This window comes from Pyrus communis, chromosome 13 (assembly GCF_963583255.1).
Source record: "Pyrus communis chromosome 13, drPyrComm1.1, whole genome shotgun sequence".
NCBI lineage: Eukaryota > Viridiplantae > Streptophyta > Magnoliopsida > Rosales > Rosaceae > Pyrus > Pyrus communis.
The window spans coordinates 24,068,636-24,094,138 of record NC_084815.1 but is presented as its reverse complement, the minus strand read 5'-3'; the positions used below and the strand labels follow the sequence as shown (position 1 = coordinate 24,094,138).

Here is a 25,503-nt window from a genome sequence, read left to right as displayed (position 1 = left end):
CCTCCTCACAGTTACAGTGAGCTGAGAGAGGAATGTCGAAGCTCATTCTTCTCCACACTTCTCCGATCCACCGCCGCGCCTTCAACGCCGTCGTTTCGACCTCTCTCTCCAAACCTCTCTTCACTCCCACCTCCCTCCGCTTCCTATGCCTCCGCCCCCAATTCATCTCTCCCTCTCCCCCTCTTTCTCTGCGCAGCATCTCGGCTCGCGCCTTCGACTCGTCTCCGTCGTCGACGGATACCAAAGAAGACGAATCGAAGGAGAGCGATGGCGAGATCGTAAATAAATCCAAAACAGCAGACAAGGAGTATCCGAGCGGCGAGTTTCAGTTCGAGAAGGCGAGCGCGTGGAAGAGCTTCGTCGTCAAGCTCCGCATGCTCATTGCGTTCCCTTGGCAGCGCGTCAAGAAAGGCAGCGTCTTGACCATCAAATTGCGCGGCCAGGTTTTGCCTTTTTTCTAAGTTACATTTTTTGTGCTGTGTGTTCGGGGATTGCAATTGAAAAAAGCATTTTTCTGTTTGACTTTTTTCTAAATTACTATTTTTTTATTGGCGTTTTTCAGGTATCTGATCAGCTGAAGAGTCGATTTTCGAGTGGACTTTCGCTGCCTCAACTTTGTGAGAATTTGATTAAAGCAGCTTACGATCCTCGAATTTCCGGTGTCTATCTCCAAATTGAAAGCTTGAATTGTGGTTGGGGCAAAGTCGAAGAAATCCGAAGACATATCTTGGATTTCAAGAAATCAGGTACTTTTTGTGACTTGTTAATTTTCATTATGTTTTTCTTAGACTTGGCGCCAAACCGAGCGTAGTGGCATTATAGGATTCATACTGCCGACCCCATTTAGTGGTATAAGGCTTTGTTGATGTTGTTTTTGTAAGTGTACCCGCCCCCCTGCGCTCGAGTTATTAGAGTAGTTTAGAATGTCGCTTTGTCGAGGAGAAAAAACTTATCATATGGACTGTTCACTGTGGCAGGTAAATTTGTTGTGGCCTATGTACCGGCTTGCGGAGAGAAAGAGTATTACCTTGCTAGTGCGTGCCAAGAGATATATGCACCTCCAAGTGCTTATTTTTCTTTGTTTGGTCTAACCGTTCAGGCCTCATTCATAAGAGGTCAGTTTCCCTGAAATCCGTTGTTTCTGTTGTGAGAAAATGCTTATTCATTAGCTCATGTTGCAGGGAATTGTCATACTCTCTTTCAGGTGTTCTTGAGAAAGTTGGAATCGAGCCACAAGTGGAAAGGATTGGTAAATACAAAAGTGCCGGTGATCAACTTGCACGCAAAACCATGTCCAAAGAGAATTGTGAGATGCTGACAGCATTGCTTGATAATATATATGGGAATTGGCTGGATGTGATTTCTTCCACGAGAGGTGCTTTGTAATTTGATGTTTGGCCAATCTTCAAGTCTTTAAGGAACTGATGGACTTCTGAAAATTTTCAACAGGAAAGAAAAGAGAAGATATCGAGAATTTTATTAATGAAGGAGTCTACCAAGTAGAAAAATTGAAACAAGAAGGCTGGATCACAAACATACATTATGATGACGAGGTATGGAGTTCTAGTTCCTTTTGATTTGGAGTTGACGTTTGATGTATGTTTAGAAATAATCAAAATTTAATACCATTGGAATATTTGATACTAAGAAGACTTAGAAGGTTGTTTCAAAGTATTTCGGATCCAGACATTTTAAAAAGTAACATAGTTCGAGAAATTTGAGAGAGTTTTCTAAAGTTCAGTTTCGCTCTTCAAGTTTGTCAGAGTATATTGAAGTTCTATGGCCTGGTAATTACAAATTACCTTAGTTTATTAATGACATACAAACATACATTCAATTGTCTTCCAGTGTTATATTCTGTCTTCTGATATGTTAATTATAATTATCCTGTTGTCCGTATTTTGATATGAACGTCCCATATTTTTGTGTGCAAAACAGTATTCATTCATCGTTGTGATAGTATTGGTGGCCTTGCAGGTTATTTCAATGTTGAAGGAAAGACTTGGAGTACAAAAAGAAAAAACTCTTCCTATGGTTGATTACAAGTAGTAAACTTTCTTATTGGTGGCCTTCAATTACTAGTATTTTGATGTCCACTAGATGCTCTATATGTGTGTGTTTAACCATCCTCCGTCCCTCTCCTTACTTATTCATTCTTTTTCGTTATTAAAACAGAAAGTACTCAAGGGTTCGGCAATGGACTGTTGGATTATCAGGCGGTAAAGACAAGATAGCCATAATTAGAGCATCAGGCAGCATTACTCGTGTACGAGGCGGTTTAAGTCTTCCCGGTTCTAGTATTATTGGGGAACAGTTCATTGAGAAGATTCGCAGTGTGAGAGGTATGGTGACTGTGGTCTATCATATGGAAGTTCATTTGCCTAGCATGGTGTCCTTCTTTCTTTTGATGCATTTGCAGAGGCTTTATAAGATACAAGATGTGGATGTACATTATGGTTTGCTATACTGTGGAGATTAGTTTGTTATATAGTTCTTGCATGTGTCACTAACACTACTTACATAGTTACATGGAGTAACTCGATGAACGTAGATAAATTTGTTCCATTTACTTGCAGTATCGTATCATTTATAGAAAGCAGTGACATGTAACAAGACCAATGATGGGCAATTGTGTACTTTGTAGTTGCTGAATATGAAACCCTTCGGCATTGGTTACTGCTATCTCATTTTTTTTTACCCATCATGTTGATATTTTTCCCATTCCAGAATCAAAAAGATATAAGGCCGCAATCATCCGAATTGACAGCCCTGGAGGTGATGCTCTTGCTTCTGATTTGTAAGTGCTAGTATATTTTAAGCTTAATTTCATGCGTATATTTATTAGTGTACATTTATAGTAATTGGGAAACATCCCGAGCATCTGAATGAGTATGGATATTCTCATCCGCAATGTCCACATAGTGTAGAGTTTGGGTGCTAGCATGGCTTAAAACAGGGTCTTGCAGCAGTAAGGGTCTGATTTGGGGAAACGGATGATGCTTCTATTTAGCTCATTGTCTAGTCTGCTTATGATGAATGAGCCTGATAAAGAAGATAATTCTCTTTGATTGAAACTACAATATCAGTAAAATGAAGGCGAAATGTTTGGACAAGTGGGGTATTACAGTTATTGTTATTTTAGCTGCATAAAACTCTACATGTTAAATTTTGCCCCATAAATTGTTGATATTTTGGAAAGTACTGTTGTGTAGAAGAAACTGTGTATTTGTGTGCCTATGGGTGCACACGATTAACTGCTTGCCCTGATGTGTTTATGTCGGGCAGGATGTGGAGGGAAATCAGACTTTTGGCTGCATCAAAACCTGTCATTGCATCGATGTCTGATGTGGCAGCAAGTGGAGGATACTATATGGCAATGGCAGCAGACACCATTGTTGCAGAAAATCTAACCTTAACTGGTTCCATTGGAGTTGTGACAGGTGAGTTTGACTTTATATAATCATAAATTGAATTAGCCAAGTGGCGAAGGCATTAGTCTGCATTGCTTCTACACTGCAGCCCCATTTGATCTATATTGTATAACGACGCTGGTCAAAACAGTGACAGACACGCATCTAAATGCATAAAAACTACTACGTAATTGTGTGACATTTTTTAATGTATTTGCATATGAATTTTGTTTATAGGAAAGTTTAACCTGGGAAAACTGTATGAGAGGATTGGCTTCAACAAAGAAATCATATCAAGGGGAAAATATGCTGAAGTTCTTGCAGCTGAACAACGACCCTTCAGGTAAAAAGATTCGTTGCCAAGAGTATCTAATGTCTCCTATATTTCTATAAATGGCAAAAATTTCAAACTCAACATTTTCTTTTCCAATACAGACCAGAAGAAGCTGAACTGTTTGCTAAGTCTGCACAGAATGCATATAAGCAATTTCGAGACAAGGCAGCTTTTTCCAGATCGATGACTGTATGCTGGTCAATTCATTCTTTGTTTTGGTTTCACATACTTTTCCTTCTGTTAATTTGAAATATTAAAGTGTCCCTCTTTTGTTGTGTTGCCAGGTAGATAAAATGGAGGAGGTTGCACAAGGAAGAGTTTGGACTGGTAACGATGCAGCATCACGAGGTTTAGTTGATGCTATTGGCGGATTTTCTCGTGCTGTCGCAATAGCAAAGCTCAAGGCAAATATACCCCAAGACAGACAGGTGTGGTCATCAACAAAATTTGTTGGTTATTAATATTAATTTCGACTTTGAGTGTTTGAGTGTATTATCCTTTCTTTGGGATGTTCTTTAATGGTGGTGCATGCTGTGGTGCCAGGTTGCGCTCGTGGAGCTCGCAAGACCTTCCCCGACGCTGCCAGAACTTTTAAGTGGCATAGGGGCTACATTGGTTGGAGTGGATAGAACGATGAAGGAAGTGCTGCAGGAGTTGACGTTTTCCGACGGAGTCCAAGCCCGAATGGACGGAATCATGTTTCAGAGACTGGAGGGAGCTTCTCAGGCCAACCCCATCTTCTCTTTGTTGAAAGATTACTTTGGTTCCCTCTAAAACCGTATTATTAGCTTTCCCGTTTATTTTTCTTCTGGGAGGGCTAAAATTCCATTTTTGCTATATCTTGTGGTCATATTTATCGGAAGTGGAAGTTTTTTTTTTTTTTTTTTTTTTTTTTTTTTTTGTTGTGGAGTATTCTGTAAGCAAATTGTACATCTACCACAGGATCAAGCAATACCAAAATATTCGACGACTGCATGTGTGAGTTAAATCAGTTGCTCTTTGTTTGGCCGGGCCTACTGCTTTGCACTCGAGTTCAAATTCCGCTCCCTTACTCAAACATGTTTGTTATGTAATATTTATGGCCAATGTCTTATCCTCTCCACACGAACAGGCATCTCAACTATGGCTTCTGTGGCTAAGCTGATATCAAAAGTTGTTGAAAGGGAGAAAATTGTGAGAGAATAAACGCTTCCATCATTTAAAAGATGGCCTTTGTTCTTGTGGAGATTATTGGTAAAGCAAGGAGGAAACCGGTTTTCGAATTCAATGGAGAAAAAGGGTTTTCGAATTCAATGGAGAAAAAGGTGTGCGGAAATTATTTTCGATTAAAGAAGTATATATATTGATATCCTAGTTACATAACAGAATAGCGATTTTTTTTCCTCTCATTTAGGGCTTGTTTGGAACTATTTTCAAAATGATTGAAAGCGTTTTTTGTGAAATGTTTTTGGAAATCAAAAACATTTTTATCCAAAAATGTCTTTAGTCATTTTAACCCACTTTTAAACAAGCCCTTAATTAGCATCACACCTGCTTGTAGAATAATTTTTCCGTCAACCGTCACGTTGTGTTACCAATTTGTTTACTTTATAACATGTATATTGGTATCATATCTTAGATCCATAACATTTACACAAGGAGAGGTTTTCGAATTTGAATAAAGGGCGACAAGCACACTGTCTTGATCAACTCATCTAATCCATATATGCTTACAAAGATTAAAAGTTTTCAATAATTTGTAGTTAAGGTTTTGTACTTAATCAGTTTATTTGATTAATTTTGACTGTTTCAAAGTGCATTTCCAAGAGGACAAAATCTAATGAACGATCTCGTCTTTGATTTTTTTATTGGAAATAATCATCTCCAGACTTAAGTAATTAAGGGCGTTTACTCTTCGCACCTTACATGGCTTGTATTTCTTATCCTAAACCCTAATTTTGTTAGCAAAAACGAAAAATATATTCTGACTTTTCAAAAGTAAAGGATTTATTGATCCTACACGGCCTCTATCTTGGGATGCCAATGGAATCATTAGTAGAAATTTCGATTTCATTGAAAAATTGGTTTGTCGGCAAAGAGAGTTGTCTGACTGAAAATTTGTTGGCCATTTCGTCCCATAAAGCATATCGCCTAAGAGTTTTTTTTTTCTTTTTTTTATGAACAACGAAAAAAAAAAAAAAAAACCTGTATTAAACAAAAACTTATATAAAACCATATAATTTTAATTTTTAAAGTATTAAACGGGTATACAGGACGATTTCAAAGCAAGAGATGCCATTATTGAAAATTTTAACGAAAAGATCATGATACTGTTCACTTTAAAGAAAATTCATATTTTTACACTAAAATGTCAATCCCAGTACTATTCATTTTAACCTTTATTTTATCCCTTTAATTAGTTTTCTTATTATTGGGAACTTTGACAACCCTACCTCTTGGGCTTGCAATAACTATCCGGAAGGGGATCATCTCTGAATCTATTTCCATCAAATTCACCAAATTCGGGATCAGACTGTTCAAATTTGATACAAAGGCTACAAACAGGGGCCCTTAGGGATCAGCCTATTCAAATTTGATACAAATACTACAAACAGGGCCCTTTAAAAGTTATAATAACGGTAGTCATTTGATCAAATTTAAACGGTTCCAATTCTGAACTTGATGGATTTGGTAGAAAAGGGATCCCTTCTTAACTATTCCTCGCTGAAATAAAACTAAAATTAAAAAATAATAATAAATAATAAAGAAAAACACTGCAAAGCCACGATTTTTTTTCACTTGGCTGTGGACTTTGTTATAGTTTCTTAGCTGTTAGCAACAGCAAAATTGTGAGCATGGCGAGCTTGCCGTCTCCGTCGTCTCCGGCGTCGCCATCCTCCTCTGCTTCTAGCTCCGACAACTCCGCCACTCGACCCATCTCTCACTCTCCTCCAAATCCACAGGTTTTTTCTCTCTCTCTGTCTCCCCATCTCTTCCTATACGTATATCTGTATAATATATATATATACACACACACATATGGTTTTGTGTAATGATTTCTTATGGGTTTTCACCGTTTCGTATTTTAAATACGTTGAAGGTTGAAGCTGGAGCCAACAATGGAGTTCTGGATGCCGAGGAGAAGAAGCCTGGTATTGTTTCTGCATATTATGAGTGAGTATCTCTTTCTTTTCTTCCGATTTTCGCTTCTATTTTTTGTTTGAATATTTCAAATTTTCAACTTACATGCTTATATTCCTTGTTGAGGAACGTATTTTGCAATTACCATGCCATTATTTTCTCTTTTTAGTAATTATTTTTCAATTTTTTTGGTATTTATTTTTCCCAGTAGATTCAATTTTAGTGAAAATGATGTAATTTTTCGTACCGCTGTGTGTAATTTGCTCTACTGGTTATTTGGCTTAACTTGTAAGTTTGGTTTTCGGTAGCAATTCTTCAGAGACTTATGCTTGTTTATGTGTTTGTCATTTGTATTTTGCTAAGTGTGTGTGAATTGGTTTCCAGGTAAAAGAAAATTAATGAAGCTGTTGACTTTATTAATTATACTCGTTTTTCCAATTTTTGCGTAGTCCTGAATTATGGGAATGAGCTACGAGTAAACTTCCCGAAAATTGAATAGATTGTATAGGAAGAGCTTAATTATCTGCAGGGAGAACATGTTACAGATAATTGCGACCTAAAGATTGATCGAAGAATGGATCTTGTGTGGATCATTTTGACATGATTTTCTGTAATGCATGATCGATTTTAGTTATTTGTACAGTGGACTCAGTAGTTTGAGTGGTTTCTATTACTTTGAAAATTCAGTTGTGAAACTCTTCTCAGACTCTCTCATCTTCCGCGCTTTAGTATGCTTAAGTGTTTTAATGGTTTCGTGATTGAGAACATAGTAGTGCTACTTTCTATTTGTTTGATTTTCACGATTACTTCTTCCCATTTTCAGAATTTGAATTTCCGGGCCTTACACTAGCTTACACTTCTAAGTTCTAAGCCTTGCGCTCTCCTTTGCATTTGCACACACACAAACAGAAATGGTAGTCTTTATCGGCCACAAGTTTCCCTAATTACAACTGTTGTAATCTAGCAGTCCATAGTGGTCAAAATTTAGCGATATGAAGTCTCTATCGACATTATTAACCACTTCATTGTAAGAAGGTACTACGTTACATTCTTAAATTAAACTGAGGAGGTTCTTTGGTTTACATAATGATACCCCAACATCCCCTGACCTCCAACGCAGACACATGTAGGGTGTCATTGACCTATCTTCCCTTTCATTAAAAATGTAGAGTATATGGGAATTCCATCTAGAAGCTCACATGCCTATTACATTGTGCTTTGTCTTTATTTCTTCTCCCTGTAATTGTAAAATTCTTGGAATTGGTTATGGTTGGTGATAGGGGGTTTTCATGTGCGCAAATTAGATCTTTGTGTGATGCAGGAGCGTTAGAAAGGCTTACTGATGCCTGGTTGATCTACCATTTATGAGCTCAGTTATTCAAAATGCACGTGACATATGAGTTTTAAGTATTTCTAAGGGGCTAGGACTATCACGTATCAGGTTACTTTCATAACCAATGGCTCCGATGCTAGGGGTGCTGTAACCCTGATACGTTATTGAGTCTTTGTAATTAGTTTTTAACAGAACACCCCATTGATTTTTTTATCGCTCTTTCCCTGTTGTAGACTTATAATTGTCATTGTTATAGTTTGCTCCTACCGATGTCTTCTTCATATTCAGCTCTCCTCTCGGTGCAGCTTAGCGGAAAAGTTTTTCCCACTGCTGCCGGATATTAGCTTCTCAGTTATATTTCATGCTTAAAATGAGCCTTAACTTCTCTTGCGTGTCATATCATGAATTTGAACCTGTGCCTAGCGCCTGGATGATAAACTATGTCCTTTGTTTGTGTTAGTGACCTCCATAGCGCAAACCACATCGAGAAGTTCAAGAAATATGAAGTGGACTACAGTCGTTGGTTGACTGCAAAATACTTCTCAAAGACGAACCTATATGGAGGTGTGCAACATTTTCTTAAATCTATGATGCGGGTTCATTTTAATACATGTATACAAAGTACAATGAGTGCAAGTCGCTGAATTATTCAAAATTAATTTTCTTCGTTCTTGCAGGCAACATCTTTGATGAGAGTGTGACAATACATGATCAGGTTATAAAGTCGAGCAGGTAGAGTATATTGAAGCGTGTTTTTTAATTGAATTTCACTTGCTGTTTCCGAAGCTAATCATGTTTAGTTCCTCTATGTCTAGATGGCCTTGCACCCTCTCATATGCAGACCCGGTCCAGGGTTTTGAAGAACAGAGCAACATCTTTTCAACTTTTACCACTACAGCAGAAACCTCGCCTAACGTCTCAAATGGGAAGCATCAAGTAAAGAAAAGCGATTGATGATAGGTTTTTTTTTCGATTTTCAGGGCCTGTTTATATCTATTGTTTCATAAACGAATGTTCTGATGCACACTAACAAATGACTTGGAGTATATGGACCCAAAATTTTGAAAATCTCTAATCGAGTTATCAGAAGTTTCTTATATCTACTGTCGATGTATGCATTTGTACCGAAAAGGGTCGGATACCTGCCATCTTATTGATAAGATCATATGGATGTAACGTAGAGTTGAGGATGCAAATCGACGACAATTTACAGAATGATAACATCGTATGTATGCAAATCGCTGACAAATTACATCGACCATTTAAACTCGTGTATCTTTAACTGTTTTTACCTGTAGAAAGACAGCAGGGGAAGAAAGGAAAAGGGAAAACTTTACGCATCAATACTACTGAACCCCTATACTGGATGAAGCAAAGTGGAATTCTCCATAGTAGGAAGGCAGGCAATCATGGCGTACTTGAGTCTTCGGCTCTAAGTCGATTGCCATTTGTGTTACCTGTGACATCTCCAGCATTCCTCAGAGGTGTTATGAGATCAGCAAGGACGATTTGAAGGGAAGAAACTCTCTCTTTTAGCTGAGCATTCTCCTGGAGGATCAGTTGGTTGCCCTCTAACAGTTGGATGAGCTTATCCGAGAGCCCGCGATTGGTAGAGTGGAGCTGATCCACCTGATACTGCAGTTCTTCAATCTGCTTCTTCTTGCGCATTCGCGACCTCCTCGCGGACTCCCTGTTGGATATCATTCTCTTGAGCTTTCTTTCGTAGTTCATGTCCGGCTCCCCAGCTTCATCGAAGGCAGCTTCGTTGCTGAGAGACGAGGCGTTTGGTGAGAAATCATGGGCCGGAACATGGATATGAGAGACGGGGAAGAATCGAGGCGGGTAGATCGGCATGGAATCTGGATGGGGATGCGTTGGGAGGCAGTGATTAGGTAAGTACCGAGTCCCCTTTGATTCATTTGGCTCCATGAAGAAGAAGAAGAAGAAGAAGAATTCAAAGGGGTTTTAGTAATTTTTTAGTGAGCTTCTAGCATCTATATATATACATACATTTCTTGACCTTCACGTAATCAGAAATTAATTGAGATTAAGCTTCTTCTTGCCATGTAATTTGTGTTGTTTAACATCTTTTGTCTTTACACATTCATATCAACATCTGAAGGCAAATACCTGCACCTGGAGATTATGACGGTTTTCGGAAAGGCGTGTGAGATTAAGGAAAGAATTAGAGCGGATGATCACCTTGATTTGCTAACATGGATGTCTTAATCTCACATTACTTACTTCCGACGTCTGGCCAGGAATGTGATTAACAGAGTAATTAGGATTTGCTAAAAATGTAAAGGGAAGGGCTAGTTCTTGAAGACAAGTGATCTCATGAAATGGTTAGGTTTACCTTGCAAAGTGAAAAATATGGCTATATAAGTAGGGGTCCTTGTTTTGGATAGACTTAGTTCTTAAGCTCTTTTGGTTGCTTCTAGGTTTTTCTCTTTTCTATACACAATAGGATATTTACAAAGATATATTTGGAACATGTATAGTCGTATAGGTTGCGGACACAATTTGGTATCGAACTCGCTGCAAATATAAATAGTGGTGGTCTCTATTACAAACCTTGTAAAATCCATGCAATACAAACCTTGTGAGTCGAATCTCAAACCCTGTGAGCCGACATGTTTATTTTTATTATAAGTGGGTTAACCAAGTTGCGGCAAAAAATACGAGTTACAACATACCATAACTCATTATCGAATTCTTATACTTTACTTCGCCATTGGATTTGTGTGAGCCGAATATCAGGCCTTTTACAATCAATTGAAAACTGAATGTCGCTAGACCAGATAGTCACGTGCAGGTTACTTCTAAGATTAATTTATGTGATAAATACCAATAGTTTGGATTGAGAAAGCTCATGCATAAAGTTTGACTTAGTGGCTCTATCTACCAAAAAAGATAACCCTAATTTTGGAAACAAAAGGAATTTTGTGAAGAAAACAAATAAGGTGCAAATCATGGGCATCACCATCCTCCTCATGCTGAATTTGTTGGACTTATAAACATAATTTTCATTTGATTTTGTGGTTGAACACTTAAATATTACTGAAAACTTAATCCAATCTATTGACTATCATTAACATCTGCTTAATCTACGTAATCACCAACTTGTGTGTTTAAACACTTTTACTAAAATTGGCCGGCGAGAAAAAATAGAAGGGACGTAGTGGGATAAGATTTCGGAAAAATACTTGGCTTCTTCCTTTGAAAGTATCCATTCTTGCTTACTGCAAATTATAATTTAACACGCATGCTCACATTTTTTGTTTTATGTTTTTAATAAGCTATTTCTGCACGATGGATGGAAAAATAAATATAAAAAAATTTGGGTTTATGAGTCATTTGGATTTTACCCAATAATTTGATTTCAATGTCTGTAATGAAACATTGGATGGATGTCTTCACCACCAATTCCTTTTTTTTTTTTTTTTTTTTTGAGTTCTTAATTTCTTTTACTTGAAAAGGAAATCAGCTGGTGGTGAAGTCACGACAATCTATCTTTTCGGGGGTTGAAAAGAATCCTAGAGACATTTTAGCCTCCCCTTGACCACCATTATATGATTCACCAGCGCTAGAAATTGAACTCAGAATGAACCGTATAAAATACAAACCTGAAATTCGCTCCAATCACTCGGCGACCGCGTTCTTTAGTTACTAATTGATTTTGTCTGATTGTTTTGCATTTGGTGAACTACTTGTTCACTTTTACCCTAAATATGCCTAACTTTCTATTTATAAAATATATTTTTTCTTTTTCCAATCAAAGAAAAGTTAAAAAAAGAAAAGAAAACAATAGGTATCTAAAAACCTATGAACATTGTCCAAATGTGTAGTTTTGTGCCTTCAAATCTAAAGGGGTTAAAGAAAACTGCTAGAGCCGTGTATTTTTGCACACGTACCCAAGTTCAAATCTTCAATCTCGTAGTTTAGATGAATTTTATCGCATGTATCGTAAAAAGAAAAAAGCACACAAAAAATAAGAATACAAGACAAAAATTGAGTACCCACCAAAATATTATTACATTATATGCTTGACAATCATCCTCCAACAAGAAACAAGCACAAAAAAATGTATATGCTGACAAAGCATCAGGAACTATAACATCCTCACAGAGAAATGAAAACTCTTTACCACAGCAGTATCTACATTTTCGAATACCTAATGCCGAAGGAAGATCTCAAAACATTGCCCGACCATCGTTCGACCCACGAGCATGCCTTTGGTTCCTTCTACGCTCGTAAGCAGCGTCAGCGGTGGGCAATTCATGTCGACAAACAGGACATGTGTTCCTTATGCGCAGCCACGGCACAATGCAGTCACCATGGTACCGATGTGTGCAAGGTAGCTGCTTTGCTTGTTCCCCCGATTTCATCTCATCCTTGCAAACGGCACAGAGTGCATTGCCCTTTTCCACATCCTCCTGAGTTAAAACTACGGATGGGAGACTTTCAACCACAGCGTTGGCAGCCGGAGGCCTGCCCGCTGTTGCATTCTCGTTCTCAGAGAATTGACCAAACAGCAAATCATATTCTGCAGTGTGAATATAATCATCGTCCGGATAAGGCGCCACATCTGGATTTATCTCCCAAGTATTGGAATTCAACAAAATTTCCCATTCCAAACCATCCACATGCTCGGATCTCTCCACACTCATTTCCTCTTCCGGTGCCACCATTGCCAAAACTGAAACTGCCGCCGGTCCTGATTCCTCGATGTCATGATCAATAAACGTACTGAAGACCTCTCTCTCATCAACCCCGTCTTCAACTTCCTCCCACTCGAAATCTTCGTTAGTTTCCCTATGGTCCTCCAAAATAAACGAATCCCAACGCAGCGGGATGCTCGTATCATCATCATTCTCACCATGGACACGACCCTGCACGCCATACTCATCCCCGGAATTCAAATCGATCCCGATAACCCCGTTCTCATCATCCTCCGAATCGGTCCCGAACCCAACCAGCCTCACGCAATTCTCGTAAGCATCATCATCTGCCCTACTTAAATTGGAAGATTCCTCACCAAATTCAGACCCAGACACCCTCCTCCCCACAAAGAAATCATCCTCCTCGGGATCATCAATCCCGTCCCCATCCAAACAATTCCCAAAATCCAATCCCGACCCTAACCCTAAACTCAAATCGAGGTCCAAACCCTCCATACCCACATCGCAATTCGACTCAATAACCCCAAAACTACGATCCTCGTCGTCAATATCTTCAGAAACCAAAAGGGGACTGCGAGCGTTTACCTGAGACGACTGCTCGACCCGCTGCTGGAACAGATCCATCACGAAATTCACCTGGTCCTCGCGGCGGTCCAGCAAATCCGATCGGTTGGTCAGGTTGGATCCGGAATCGGGCTCCCCCAAAACGGCGTCGTTGCGGATGACGTGGACGGGGGACTGGTACTGGGATAAGAGGTCGCCGTCGTCGTCGACGGTGACGATGCGGGAGGGGCGGAGGGCGCGATCGGATTGAAGGAAATCGGGATCGGAGGAGTAGAGGTCAAGGTCCTGGTGTGCCCAGTAGGGGAGGTGGGGAGGGTCGTCGTCGACGTCGTGGAGTTGGAAGAAGGTGACCTCCGCCATCGACATGTCGTTTCGTTTCTTAAGGAGTTAAAAGTTTCCTTCTTTCTCTCTGGTTTTTGTGTGCTTCGATTTTCCGAGGGAGGAAAGTTGCGGGCTTTTAAAGTTTGTGATTTGCCGACTCTGAAATTACGAGATCACCCTTCGTTTTTCCGCATTTTTTGTTTGAGGGAGAGACATGTTTGATTGTTTGTCACTCACTTTATTTTTATTTTATTTTATTTTATTATTTGTTGAGTGTCACTCACTGATTTCCGACATAAAACATTTTCCAAGTTAATAATTGTTAATTCAGTAAACTTCGAAGGTGTGGGTGAAGGTTGAACTCCATCTCTTTCGGATTTCTGTGTCCAGAGTTCAAGAATTAAGTGATTCAGACCGTTGAAAAAAGAAAGAGATCCACACCCTTAATTTTATGTAGGGTGAGTCGATGAAATGGACTAGTGAGGATCGAATATTAAAATGAATGGTCCAGTTCACTTATTCCGTTGACTCGGAAAACAGAGTTCCAAAAAAGATCTCAAATCGTGAAGGTTATTCAAAGTGGAAACGAATTCAAATCTTCCTTACTGTAGATCATTTAGTTTAGAATATGTACGTGTGAGCTCAAAGTCGACAAATTAAATCACGTATCTATAATTGAGCCTACTTTTGGCTAATTAGATCCTAAACTTACTAATTTGTAATATATTTTCTTGCAAAAAAAAAAAAACAAAATTAATGTCTTACATGCAATGAACCGACCAACACTCATTGACAAGAAAATTAGAGCACTAATTCTTGAATTTTTTCTAAATTAGAGTTTTGGTCTTTGAATTACAATTCGTGAGTATTGATCCTTAAACTTGTTATGAATTGGAGCGAGTATTTTTTGCTAATTCCGTTAGAACTTTCATTCAAACATAAAGGATTTAAAGGAGCAATAAAATACATGAACTTTCTACCGTAATTAACCAAAAAAACCATTGCTTTACATTATTACAAGTTTAAAAACCAATATTCAAGAATTTTTAATTGAAGAACCGACCGAAACTCTAATTGAGCTAAAGTTAAGAAGCAATTACTCCAATTATATATTCTTTTACTTGGAACCTATTTTTCCAATGGAGAAAAGACATGTCGGAAACAAGCAAATTTGCTTGGGCCGTGGACCGGATACTTTAATTTGCTTCTTTAGCCCATAACAAGGTTCAGGCCCAATATTGAGACAAATAGATACCTGGGTCGTATTTACTTTACTACTAATGCTGCTCAAACACTAAGCTCCTTGTAATTAGGGAACCAAGAGGAACTTAATCTACTTAATTAATTTCTTCATGAATGGATTAGATGCTCGTCGAGGAGCTTCTGCCTTCTTCACTTTTTCTTGATCATTTGGTACCTCAGACACTTCCCCTACCTTCTTGGTCTCTCCGGCATTGTTGCTCACCTGTGTAGCATTTTTCGCCTCTGTCGTTTTTACCTTCCCAACATCATCCTCCGCCAGTTTTTCGTCTGTTTTCTCTGTTCCAACTTTAGGTTCTTGTGTTTTGGCTTTCTTCGTAAACAAAGGAGCCGACAATTTTGGCGTTGATAGTGGAATGTCGTTTCCTGACAACTTACTTGGCTCGGTAGAGGTTGTTTTCTTTGCGGCTGCAATGTCATCCGTGATGAAAGATGCGTTGTGGTTTGAGGTAGGGAAGGTGATTTCCACAGCTCTTTTACTCTCGTTGAGCAGCCTTTCCTGTTAGAAGGCATGAAAGATCATAAGAAACCGCGGGATGGAAATTGAAACGAATCAGTTTCATCGGTTATTGAAATATTTACCTCCAAAATGCTGTTGAACCTTTCAGCCAAGTTAGGGAGCTTCAGAACAGTGACAAGCTTGATTGCACCCCTCACTGATTTTTCGAGGGACAGAAGCTTCACGAGTTCAGTTGCTCTCACAAGCTTATCTCCTGAAATTGCCAACACAAACAAGCATTTCAGCACTTTGTAATATTTTCCATTTTGTTGGAATCAAGAACCAAGATTAGAGGCCAGATGTTGCAATAAACTGTAAAAGACTCACCGTTGCAGCAGGACGCAATAAGCTTTAAGATGCATCTGTCTTGAGCTGCTTCTGTATTGAAAGCTTCATCGTCAAGTGAAGTGGTGTCCAAACCGACAGCATCCAGTTCTTCTATTTTCTTTTGAATCTGTCAGTTAACATACGTGTGAGCATCTCAGCCATAGACCAGCAGCAGGTAGAACAGGCATAGAGCAGGCAGTTCTTTTCTCAAACATAGAACATAAACGCTATGAGGTGAGGAGGGTAAGAGGACAGACCTGTGCGAGGTGCGTGTTGTTGAGTATAAACTCATTTTCAAGGGCTTCTGCCCCTAGATCAGAGGATGCTAGAGGGAACGAAAAATTTAGCGGAGTGAGGACTGGTTTCGGCATCACCTGAAAAAGTAGGATGGTCAAGATATGATTTGCAGAGGAAACATCTGAGAGAAGGAGGTGGCGAGCATTCCTTACCTGCGGGTATAAGTCAGGACTTTTGCAAACTATGCAAAACAATTTGCTTGCATTCAACCCAACCACCCAATAGTTTTCGCCTGACTTCTTCTCTTTGCTAGCACTGCATGAAAGATTATTTGTTAGAGATTTTTGTTTAGAGAAGCATTCCATGTATATTGTTTCGCAGAAGAATCTTGAACCTGAAGAGTGGGAGCCAACTGCCACCATATTGCCTTGTAAAAACTCTTAGCACGCCCTATAAAAAAGGAATATAGAAAACGGCTCATATCCAATCTCAAAAGCGGTTTCTAAGTCATAGTAATAGAATAACTTGAAAATAGAGTTAAAATACCTTGGAATCGTAGGAGCTTAATTGCCCTTCTTCACTAAACCCGAACCATGTTAGATGTGAACCAGGAGTCAAAGGCAACCGTCCTCTAAGAGGCTGGCTTCCATTAGTTATGTTGAGTACTCTAAATTCAAGCATCTGCATGTTTCAGAAGAAAAGAACAATTTCATTTCAGCAGATAAAATAGAATGAGATAATGAGTGCAAAATCATCAGCCCGAACAAATGGAGGATAATTGATTTTATTTTAAAATGATGCCAATGGTATCAAACATGCACTGCTGGACTTGTAAATCTACATATCTCAAGTAGAAAAAGGAGAATTCTGTTATAAGAAAATTAAAAAATAAAAACCTTACAGATCAACGCAGTAATATAGTATCGATAATCACTTGAAAATCAGACCTGTTCATTTGAAGGAAGACAATTGGAAGCATGAGTGACAATCGCAAGTTCATCCTTGAAGCCTGATGCGGTCACGACAGGTCCATCAAGGGAGACAACATGTTTCTGTAATGAAATGAATTCAGAAAAACATATAACTCCAGAAACTAAGCTTACTATCGTCAACAAGTTAGAGTAACTCAAAATCAAAAATTTGATGCACTAACTAATTGTTACATTGTTAACCTCAATCAGTCAAACAAGTTCCTGGCCCTTTTACATTAAATATATGAAAGATTATAGCTAAAGCTGTTATTAAATTTGTCGAGAGATAAATGCTAAAGAAGTCAACATTAGACAAACATAAGAAAGAGACAGCCATAAACAACTTAACAATCCCATTCCACCAAAATAACTTAATTCACCGACAAAAGAAATATGATTTGAAGTATATCAGCATACCTGCAAACCACTTTCAGTGAAGATGCGAAGGAAGTTAAGACTCGTAATTGCTGCCACCCAAGATGTGCCAAGTGCCACAACCTTCACTTCTTCCCCCTCCAATCGCATAGACCACTGGGTTTGCATCACACATCAAAGTCAACATTATACAAAAGCTCTCATATTCATCATGCATAGGCAGTTAAAATATTCAAAGTGCACATGTATTATACACACCAGAATATAGCATTAATGCATAATATTTAGGGAGTTTTAACGAAAAACCCACGGTACTGTTCACTTTAACGAAAAACCATATTTTTACACTAAAAAGTCAATCCTGATACTATTCACTTTACCCTTTATTTTGTCCTTATCATTAAAACTCAAAGTTTTCAAACCCTTTTCATTAGTTTTCCTTAATATTTAAAGGCAATGATCTAACCTCACTATTATTTGCCCAACTACTGAATGGGCGATACATGAGAGTACTCATGTGCTTTTCTCCCTTGCAGGGATTTGCAAAAACGCTTCCATTCTCATTAAGTGAAGCCATTGTGAAACCAAAATGATCATTCATTGATGGAACTCTTGGACCGCGACTTGTATCATGAAAATCTATCTGCATCACACACACTTAAATGTAAGTACGATATAAAGGCACTCCGGGCTAACAAAAGCAATCACGTAATAGTGAGAGTTTGGTGACTTATGCCATAGGTTACCTCAATATGGGAGAATCCGTCATGTTCAATTGTAGTTATGGCTCCAAGCATGTTATAGCACAGAAAGCGCCTTTTTCCAGGCTGCAAAGGAGTAGCACCAGGCTGGAATGCCACCTGCATTTTTGATCTAATCGATGTCACTTTGCTGCTTGCTCCCTCATTCTCATTATCAACACTTTCACTGTGTTTACGACGCGCTTTTTTTCGGGACTCCAACTCAACATTTGGTATCAACCTAAAGCCATCAAAACCATCCTCTTCCAAATCATCCTCATATGCAGAGTGCTTGTGTGGCCTCTTCCTGCTAGGCGGTTTGGATTCCCCAAGACTATCTTCACCAACATCACTTAAACTACCAGAAGTGCTAAGCTCCTGACCCTCCTCTTCGTCAAACAAAAGCAGCCCACTGCTGTTCTTAGATTGTAGATTGGGAACATCTTCAGTGGGCGACTTCATTGATGAAGGAGTCACTGAATCCCACACACCATACTTTCCCATACAATCAATAACAGCCAGTGCATTGCCAATGGGCTTCCACCCCAAGCAACATATCCTCTCTTCAAAGTTCTGCCTGTCAATGTCCTGCTTCCGATCAACATCCCAGATGAGAACCTGCTTATCCAAACCAGAAGTAGCCATGTATTTTCCGTTAGGTGACCAAGCCAAGGAACAAATAGGCTGTGTGTGATCACCTCTCAACGAAAACAGCTTTTCAGCTGTGTCTCTATCATAAACCACCACATCATTTCTCAACCCTGGCACGGCTAACTTGTCTCCATCAGGACTCCAGCTAAGTACATTCATTATGGAATGATCGAAACCCGAGTTAGGAGCTACCCCTTTAAGGGTATGCAAGGTGGTTCCAGATGAAAGTTCCCAGTATATAACAGCCCCAGTTGAATCAATAGAGGCCAAATATTCGCTGTGGGGATCGAAACCTAAACCTGTCACTGGTCCTTTGTGTCCTTTAAGAACTCTTGAAATTGAACCATCAACTGTGTTAATAAGCTTAATGCCTTCATCATCACCAGCAGCTGCCAACAGTGTCCCGGATTTGTTAAACGCCAGGGTACGTATTGGCAGCGTGAATCGGGTTATATTTGTCTGAAATTCTCCACCTAACAATTTTAATTATAAAATTAATCACAAATTAACATCCGAGAGCAATTACACAGAGAGATTTGTAACAATAAACGCTTCAAAATTATAACATCTGAAGAAAAAAAATCCAAGCTTTCACTTTTTTCAGGGATCCAAGAACTAGTGAGCCTTTGAATTCAATGACCCCCTTTAAATCCAGCATTTCACATTGAATCTACCAAATCTTGTTTTTGCTTATTGATATTAATTTCAGACAAAAACTCAAACAAATCGAAAAACCCAGTTTCTCAAAACCCCTAAAACCAAAAAAACACGAGAAATGGTTAGGAGATATTGACCTGGAAACTTGTAGAGCTTGACGGAGTGGTCGACGGAGCCGGAGGCGAGGCAGGTGGAGTTGGGGCTGAGAGCGAGAGCCGTGACGCCGTCGCGGTGGTGGCGGAGGAGCTTGGGAGGGCTGGACAGAATAAGAGAGTCGTGGATGGCGATTGTGGGGTCGGAGGAGGAGGCCGTCACGACGTGGTAGGCCTGCTGGTCCTACAGCACCGAGCAGTACGACGGCCCCCCGCCGCTGCTCGTGGGCTTGTGGGCCTCTCGGAGCTTCAAAGTTCGGATCTTCATGGCTCTGCGTGCGGATCGACGGAAACTTGGATTTGGGTTTTGTTGGATTTTCCAGATTTCTTTGTTGTTTGATTTAATTGAGAGAGAAAGAGAGGCAATGTGGGTTTTGGCGGGAAAATGGGGGTTTAGGTTTGGCGGGTAAGATTCAATAACCAAGTAGTTGGATCTTACTAAGCGTGACACGCCCACCAGTAAATATTGGTCTATGTTTTTGTTGCGACCACTATTTAAAATATCCATGAAATTGTCGATATTTCAGTTGAAATATTTGAAAAATCAATGATCGATATGAAAATGGGAGGTGAAATGCAAACTTCAATCTATATTAGCAAAATATAAGAAAATCAATGAATATCAGCGATATTTACCAATTTACTACATAAATTTTACTAAAACTCATTGCAAATATCGAACTCTTAATTTTTTTTTTTTTTTGAGAAATTGTTCTTAATTTTGATTAAATCTGAATGAGCTGAACTAATTTCTTCACATTCACATGCGTTCACTTATTTTTTATAATAATATTATTCTTATTTCTTACCATCAAAACATATCACAATTTCATACCTTACGTGGAAGATGAAGTGGATAGCCACATCAATTAAAAAAATGTATAGTACCAGTTTAGGTGGATACTCACGGAATTGGATCCCCTCTGGACCAAAAAAATCGGAGTTTAAGGATTAAATGATATGGGGCCATTGAAATTTAATCCAACGACTACAAATAGGAGACCTTCTAAAAGTTATAATAATTATAATCGTTTGATCAAATTTCAATGGTCCGGATCATTTGATCCTTGAACTCAGTTCATTTGAGTCCGAAGGAGATCCGATTCCGATAATCACCTCAAATAAATTTATAAAATAAATATGTATCTCTTCGTTAGTAAAATTTTAAGAAATTAATCAAACCCGACTTTTTAAGTTTTCCAGTCTCCCACATCGACATCTCCTCCTCCCTCCCATCTCTCCATCTCCATCTTGCTTCACCGGTGACTGATGGTGCTCTAATCCCACCTTCGCCGGTAACTGGATAATCATCTAATGGTGCTCCACTCCCTCTTCCGCTAATATTTGGATTTCATAGCTTCTTAATCCAGCCAACATCAATGATCGATAAATGTGAAATAGATTGGACAATCTTTGGCTCTTCTCTTCGACTTCTGGGCATTTTTTAATAAAGAAAACTAATGAAAAGGATTTGAAAACTTTGAGTTTTAACGATAAAGACAAAATAAATAGTAAAGTAAATAGTACCATGTTTGATTTTTTTAGTGTAAAAATATGGTTTTTCATTAAAGTGAACAGTAACGTGGGTTTTTCGTTAAAACTCCCTTTCTAAAATGATGTATTTTTGCTCACCGTCCTAAAGTGGTGGTAATGTTCATCAACCTACTTATTACAATTAGATGACTTTAAGGGCTCATTTAGAAATGCATTTAAAATGACTGAAAACACTTTTGATGAAAATGTTTTTGAAATTAATCCTTGGTAAAAGTCCAAGTAGATCATAGAAAAACACTTAAAGTGCTTTCTGCAGAAAACAAATATCTGGAACTTTTGGAAACCAAAATCAATTTCACCAAAAGCGCTTTTAGTTCATTTTAAAAATTATTCCAGACAATGACTAAATTTTGAAATTTATGATTATCCATTATATAGACACATGAGGTGGTATATTTAAATGATAAGTGTAGCACTAATTTTTTTTTTTTTTTTTATAACAAATGGGCAATTGCTTTGTTTTAGTGTACTTAGGGGTTGTAATTTCAGATGCTAACACATTCACACTACTCAAAATTTGTACTAATATATGATTCGATGAGTACATGATACACGAATGAAACATGAACATTGTTCATCGCATAATATTATCTTAATAAAACTATAACTTTTCTCCTTTCTCATTTTTGCAATGAATAGTATTAACTGTTGTTTTATATTGATATACGTATTAATCAACAAGTGAGTCTACACAAACACGACACACGATATAAATAAGTATCACAAACATAACCGGATGGCGCCCACCCTTTAAACTGAAGCTCTCTCGGTAGGTAGGAACAATCTGCATAAAATGGTTGGTTATGTTTCCTATTGGGGCATTTCCTATGAGTTACTGAGCGACATATTAGTATCTCAATGATGCATAATATACAATTGTTTCTTTGAAATATGATACACACACACACATATATATATGCATGGCAAGGTAGGTTGCATGTGACCATGTCTTATAAAGGCAACCCAACTTTCCTTTATATTTGAATCCCCATGTTTGAACGCCAAACTCGCAAACCAAAAGCTGTCTGCATTTGAAATTTGGAGTTAAACTTTGTCATCATATCCACATACATTTAGAATCCCTATATTAAGCTAGTTGTTTTACCGTACATCCGGGTACAAATTCTTCAACCAAAACAAAGAAGAATGCTCACTAGAAATTATATTCCAATGAGTTATTAAAGACAAGATTGACATGATTTATTTATCCAAAGAACTCATGCATCACATGATTTGTATTTCGTCGTTGCTTTTTGTTCACGTAGTCGTTTAAGAAGAAAGATAATATAAATACATCCCCTTAGTGAGTAAGTTTGATGAATGTTAATTCCATCAACTAATTCACCGACTGTTACATATCTCAAATTTCTAAATCCATGGGAATGTACAAAGTTTTCACTCCCATGCATTCCATGGTGTTTGAAGTTTGAACCCTTTTTTTCACCGTTGACGACTCCACTTCTGGGGTGGGGAACCTTATAAAATCAGTAAAATCTCACATGTGGACATTCTCAAGCAGCCTTCTGAAAAAATCCAATAACCCAATTTACTATACATATAATTACATAAATATTCCTCTCTTCACACGTCGAAAATTACCAAAACACCAACTTGGTCAAATGAGGAGCATGTGCTTCCTTCTCAAACTCCACCTTAATTTTTACCATGCATGTTAGTTTAATTTACCCCAGGAGAGACTGACATGTTTATATGGGGAGGAGAGTCGACAACTAAATAAAATTACTATAAAGCCCGAAACCCTAGGGTTAAGTTGTATGCGGCCAACCTTGGCCACGAAAAGAAGCCTCCTCGTTGCATGCACGGCGGCAGACAGGCGCTGAACACCGTATCTTCCCCATTCCACGCGATCACAACGCTTTTTCCTAACAATTACAGTTAACTCTTCTCATATAAAATTGCAAAAATATATATTGCCAAGTTGCCAACCATCGCAAAAACCGTTGTCAACTTTTACATCAACCAAAACTTTGAACAGTGCTTTGTTTTCTGTTACTTTTTTTTTTCTCTTCATCGATCCTTTTTCCCAGGTAACTGTACCTCTGCCAAAAACACCGTAATCATATTTTAATACTACGATAGATGGAGAAAAGAAAGGCAAAGTGTTGACTAGTACTAGCCGTAGCTTTGCTACTATGACCGTTTGATCTTTATATATATATATATGAAGATCTTCTTCCTTTTCACTACTAGGGTTCCTCTCTTTTGATAGCTTTCGAAGTTAGAAAAACATACACATTACATATATACATATATCAAAGAAGAAGGAACTCAAAAATGGCGTCTTTCAAGCTAATTACCTTCGTTCCTGTCTTCATTTTGCTACATCTAATACAATCTACAGCTCATACACATGGAGGTAATATTTCTTGACTTGATAATTAAGTATGCTTTCTCAAAGTAGTTAGAGATAATCTCTGTGTATGCGTAATCGATTTTATTTTCTTATATGCTTATCTCCTTATTAATCGATTTTTCTGTATACTTCATGTAGCTATGAACAAAGTAGTGCTGACTGCTGATGAAACTGGCCATTTAGTAGTGCTGAGAAGAAGCCTCGTCGATGTTGAAAAGGTACACTAGCTATTATACAGATGGGAAATACGATTTTCACCAATCCGTTTCTTCTTATCATACTCCTGTTTATTTTCTGTCTTGATTTCCCTTTGATTATCAATTCAAAAACCATAAATAAGCATGATATGCAGTGAAAAATGTACAAAAATCACTTCCTTAAGCATCACTTTAAACACGGATCTTTACAATTCTAAGAAAAACTACTGCGTTTTCAGGAAATTCATGACGGCGTTCCCGCTGCTGTGGAAGAAGCTGAAGATACAAGAATTGGTGGGAGGAAAATGATGCCAGAAAGGAATCTAGGAATGGCAAAAGAGGAAGTGTTGAAAAGCAATGGAGAACGTAGATTGAGAAGTGCAAGTAGTAGTGGTCGTGTGAAGGTTAAAATACCTGGGTTTATACCCTTCAATGCTGACTACAATGTCCCAAAACCTCATCCACCTAAGAATAACTAAGTAAGGATCGAAGATCTGCAGAGCACTAGTGGAGAGGCCGGCGGCGGCTTGAATTTAGAGTTAGCTTTAGGGCACAAAGTTTTGTCTTACTCTTCATTGTTTCTTGTTTTAGCTAGGTTTTCCACGCAGAGAGTGTTTTATCTTTGTGGATTTTGTTGGTTGTTTATTTATTTTACTTTTAAGGCTACAATTTCCGGTTATGTAAGCATTTTTGACAGAGAAACAAGTTTGGAAATATAGAATTAATGTTCAAAGCTATATATTTTGTTTTGTTTCTAAGTGCAACCAGAGTTCCGAAAGGATCCCTGCAACAGGTTTATATATTTGTTCAAATTTCTCAAGCCACCCAAATCATGTTCTTTATTCTCATTTACAAGGGCTTGTAAATTTGAAATTCAGTTAGTTAAGAACATTCTTGCTTTGAAGGTTCCGAATTCGAATTCTCCCTCCTTCTATATATATGTTTTAAGGGTTCTTTCTTTTCATTTGTTATTTATTAACTAGTTAATTATTATTTACTATAGTCTAGTAGTAATATTCATTTTCATTTGTAAGTGAAAGCTGTTAGGTTCGATTTTCGTCAAGGGTTAATTTGAACTACATTATTGCTAGCCAATTGTGATGCTTAGCTCAGCCCCTCCCCCCTTAATATAGATAATATCATTATCTATACCAAAAGGACGGTGTGGGCTTAGCCTCGCAAGCTATTATTTACTATATTTGGCTTCTGTTTGAATGAATCGAGTGATAAATAAAATGCTGCAAGCTAAAACAAGAACTTAAATACAAACAGGAAGGACAAAAGTACTGCATTTGGGGGTGGGGGGCAAATAGTTACATGCAATAAAGTAATCTTACTATATAACCAAAAAAATTGCAAATGATGGATTTTTGACAAATAGCCAAATGGGAAGTTATCGAAATCAACTTGTGATTAATCAATCATATTTGATTGTCATGGTTAATTAATCATGTCTTTCGTATATGTCAAAAGACGTCACACATCAAGTGCATACGTGTGACATTTTTGCCACATACTTGCCTGTCATGGTTAACTAATTAGGACATCTGCTTTTATATCTACTGTCGGAGCGTCCAAGAACGGCTTTTGATGAAACAAATTTGTTACTTGAAACAGAAGTCAACCAATTTACTCGAAATCTTTTGTTTTTCAGGAGTCGAGGCATTCAAGGAGATCACAAGGCTTTCCACGCATACCATTTATGGGGCGAGGAGTCGAGGCATTCAAAGAAATCTAGCATATCG

At 38.2% G+C, this 25,503-nt stretch overlaps 4 protein-coding genes and 1 pseudogene across 4 annotated transcripts; 2 read left to right on the top strand and 3 right to left on the bottom strand.

Moving 5' to 3' along the window:
- On the top strand, positions 1-4,685 carry LOC137713476 (serine protease SPPA, chloroplastic-like). Its single transcript, XM_068452777.1, has 13 exons — positions 1-443; positions 563-746; positions 978-1,115; positions 1,205-1,375; positions 1,450-1,553; positions 1,978-2,045; positions 2,176-2,342; positions 2,728-2,797; positions 3,286-3,440; positions 3,648-3,753; positions 3,846-3,933; positions 4,029-4,172; positions 4,288-4,685. The coding sequence occupies exons 1-13, from the start codon at positions 33-35 to the stop codon at positions 4,516-4,518; spliced, it is 2,037 nt and encodes a 678-aa protein (XP_068308878.1). The 5' UTR covers positions 1-32; the 3' UTR covers positions 4,519-4,685.
- A 1,851-nt stretch (positions 4,686-6,536) lies between these two features.
- LOC137711854 (uncharacterized) lies at positions 6,537-9,278 on the top strand. Its single transcript, XM_068451013.1, has 5 exons — positions 6,537-6,686; positions 6,824-6,897; positions 8,658-8,761; positions 8,875-8,929; positions 9,013-9,278. The coding sequence occupies exons 1-5, from the start codon at positions 6,579-6,581 to the stop codon at positions 9,149-9,151; spliced, it is 480 nt and encodes a 159-aa protein (XP_068307114.1). The 5' UTR covers positions 6,537-6,578; the 3' UTR covers positions 9,152-9,278.
- A 116-nt stretch (positions 9,279-9,394) lies between these two features.
- Positions 9,395-10,143, bottom strand: LOC137711853 (basic leucine zipper 8-like). Its single transcript, XM_068451012.1, has one exon. It carries the CDS (start codon positions 10,124-10,126, stop codon positions 9,605-9,607), a length of 522 nt encoding a protein of 173 aa, XP_068307113.1. The 5' UTR covers positions 10,127-10,143; the 3' UTR covers positions 9,395-9,604.
- A 2,065-nt stretch (positions 10,144-12,208) lies between these two features.
- On the bottom strand, positions 12,209-13,856 carry LOC137713180 (uncharacterized). The gene has a single exon (XM_068452446.1). It carries the CDS (start codon positions 13,807-13,809, stop codon positions 12,391-12,393), a length of 1,419 nt encoding a protein of 472 aa, XP_068308547.1. The 5' UTR covers positions 13,810-13,856; the 3' UTR covers positions 12,209-12,390.
- A 912-nt stretch (positions 13,857-14,768) lies between these two features.
- On the bottom strand, positions 14,769-19,901 carry LOC137713876 (protein ENHANCER OF LHP1 1-like; annotated as a pseudogene).
- Positions 19,902-25,503: the final 5,602 nt, after the last annotated feature.

Excerpts from the sequence above, each read along its gene's own strand:
- LOC137711854 (XM_068451013.1), top strand. The coding sequence starts at position 6,579 with ATGGCGAGCTTGCCGTCTCCGTCGTCTCCGGCGTCGCCATCCTCCTCT. Across the intron at positions 6,687-6,823 it reads ACTCTCCTCCAAATCCACAG|GTTGAAGCTGGAGCCAACAA; the intron begins GTTTTTTCTCTC and ends AATACGTTGAAG. Across the intron at positions 8,930-9,012 it reads CAGGTTATAAAGTCGAGCAG|ATGGCCTTGCACCCTCTCAT; the intron begins GTAGAGTATATT and ends CTCTATGTCTAG.
- LOC137713476 (XM_068452777.1), top strand. The coding sequence starts at position 33 with ATGTCGAAGCTCATTCTTCTCCACACTTCTCCGATCCACCGCCGCGCC. Across the intron at positions 2,046-2,175 it reads CTTCCTATGGTTGATTACAA|AAAGTACTCAAGGGTTCGGC; the intron begins GTAGTAAACTTT and ends TTATTAAAACAG. Across the intron at positions 2,343-2,727 it reads GAAGATTCGCAGTGTGAGAG|AATCAAAAAGATATAAGGCC; the intron begins GTATGGTGACTG and ends TTCCCATTCCAG.
- LOC137711853 (XM_068451012.1), bottom strand. The coding sequence starts at position 10,126 with ATGGAGCCAAATGAATCAAAGGGGACTCGGTACTTACCTAATCACTGC.
- LOC137713180 (XM_068452446.1), bottom strand. The coding sequence starts at position 13,809 with ATGTCGATGGCGGAGGTCACCTTCTTCCAACTCCACGACGTCGACGAC.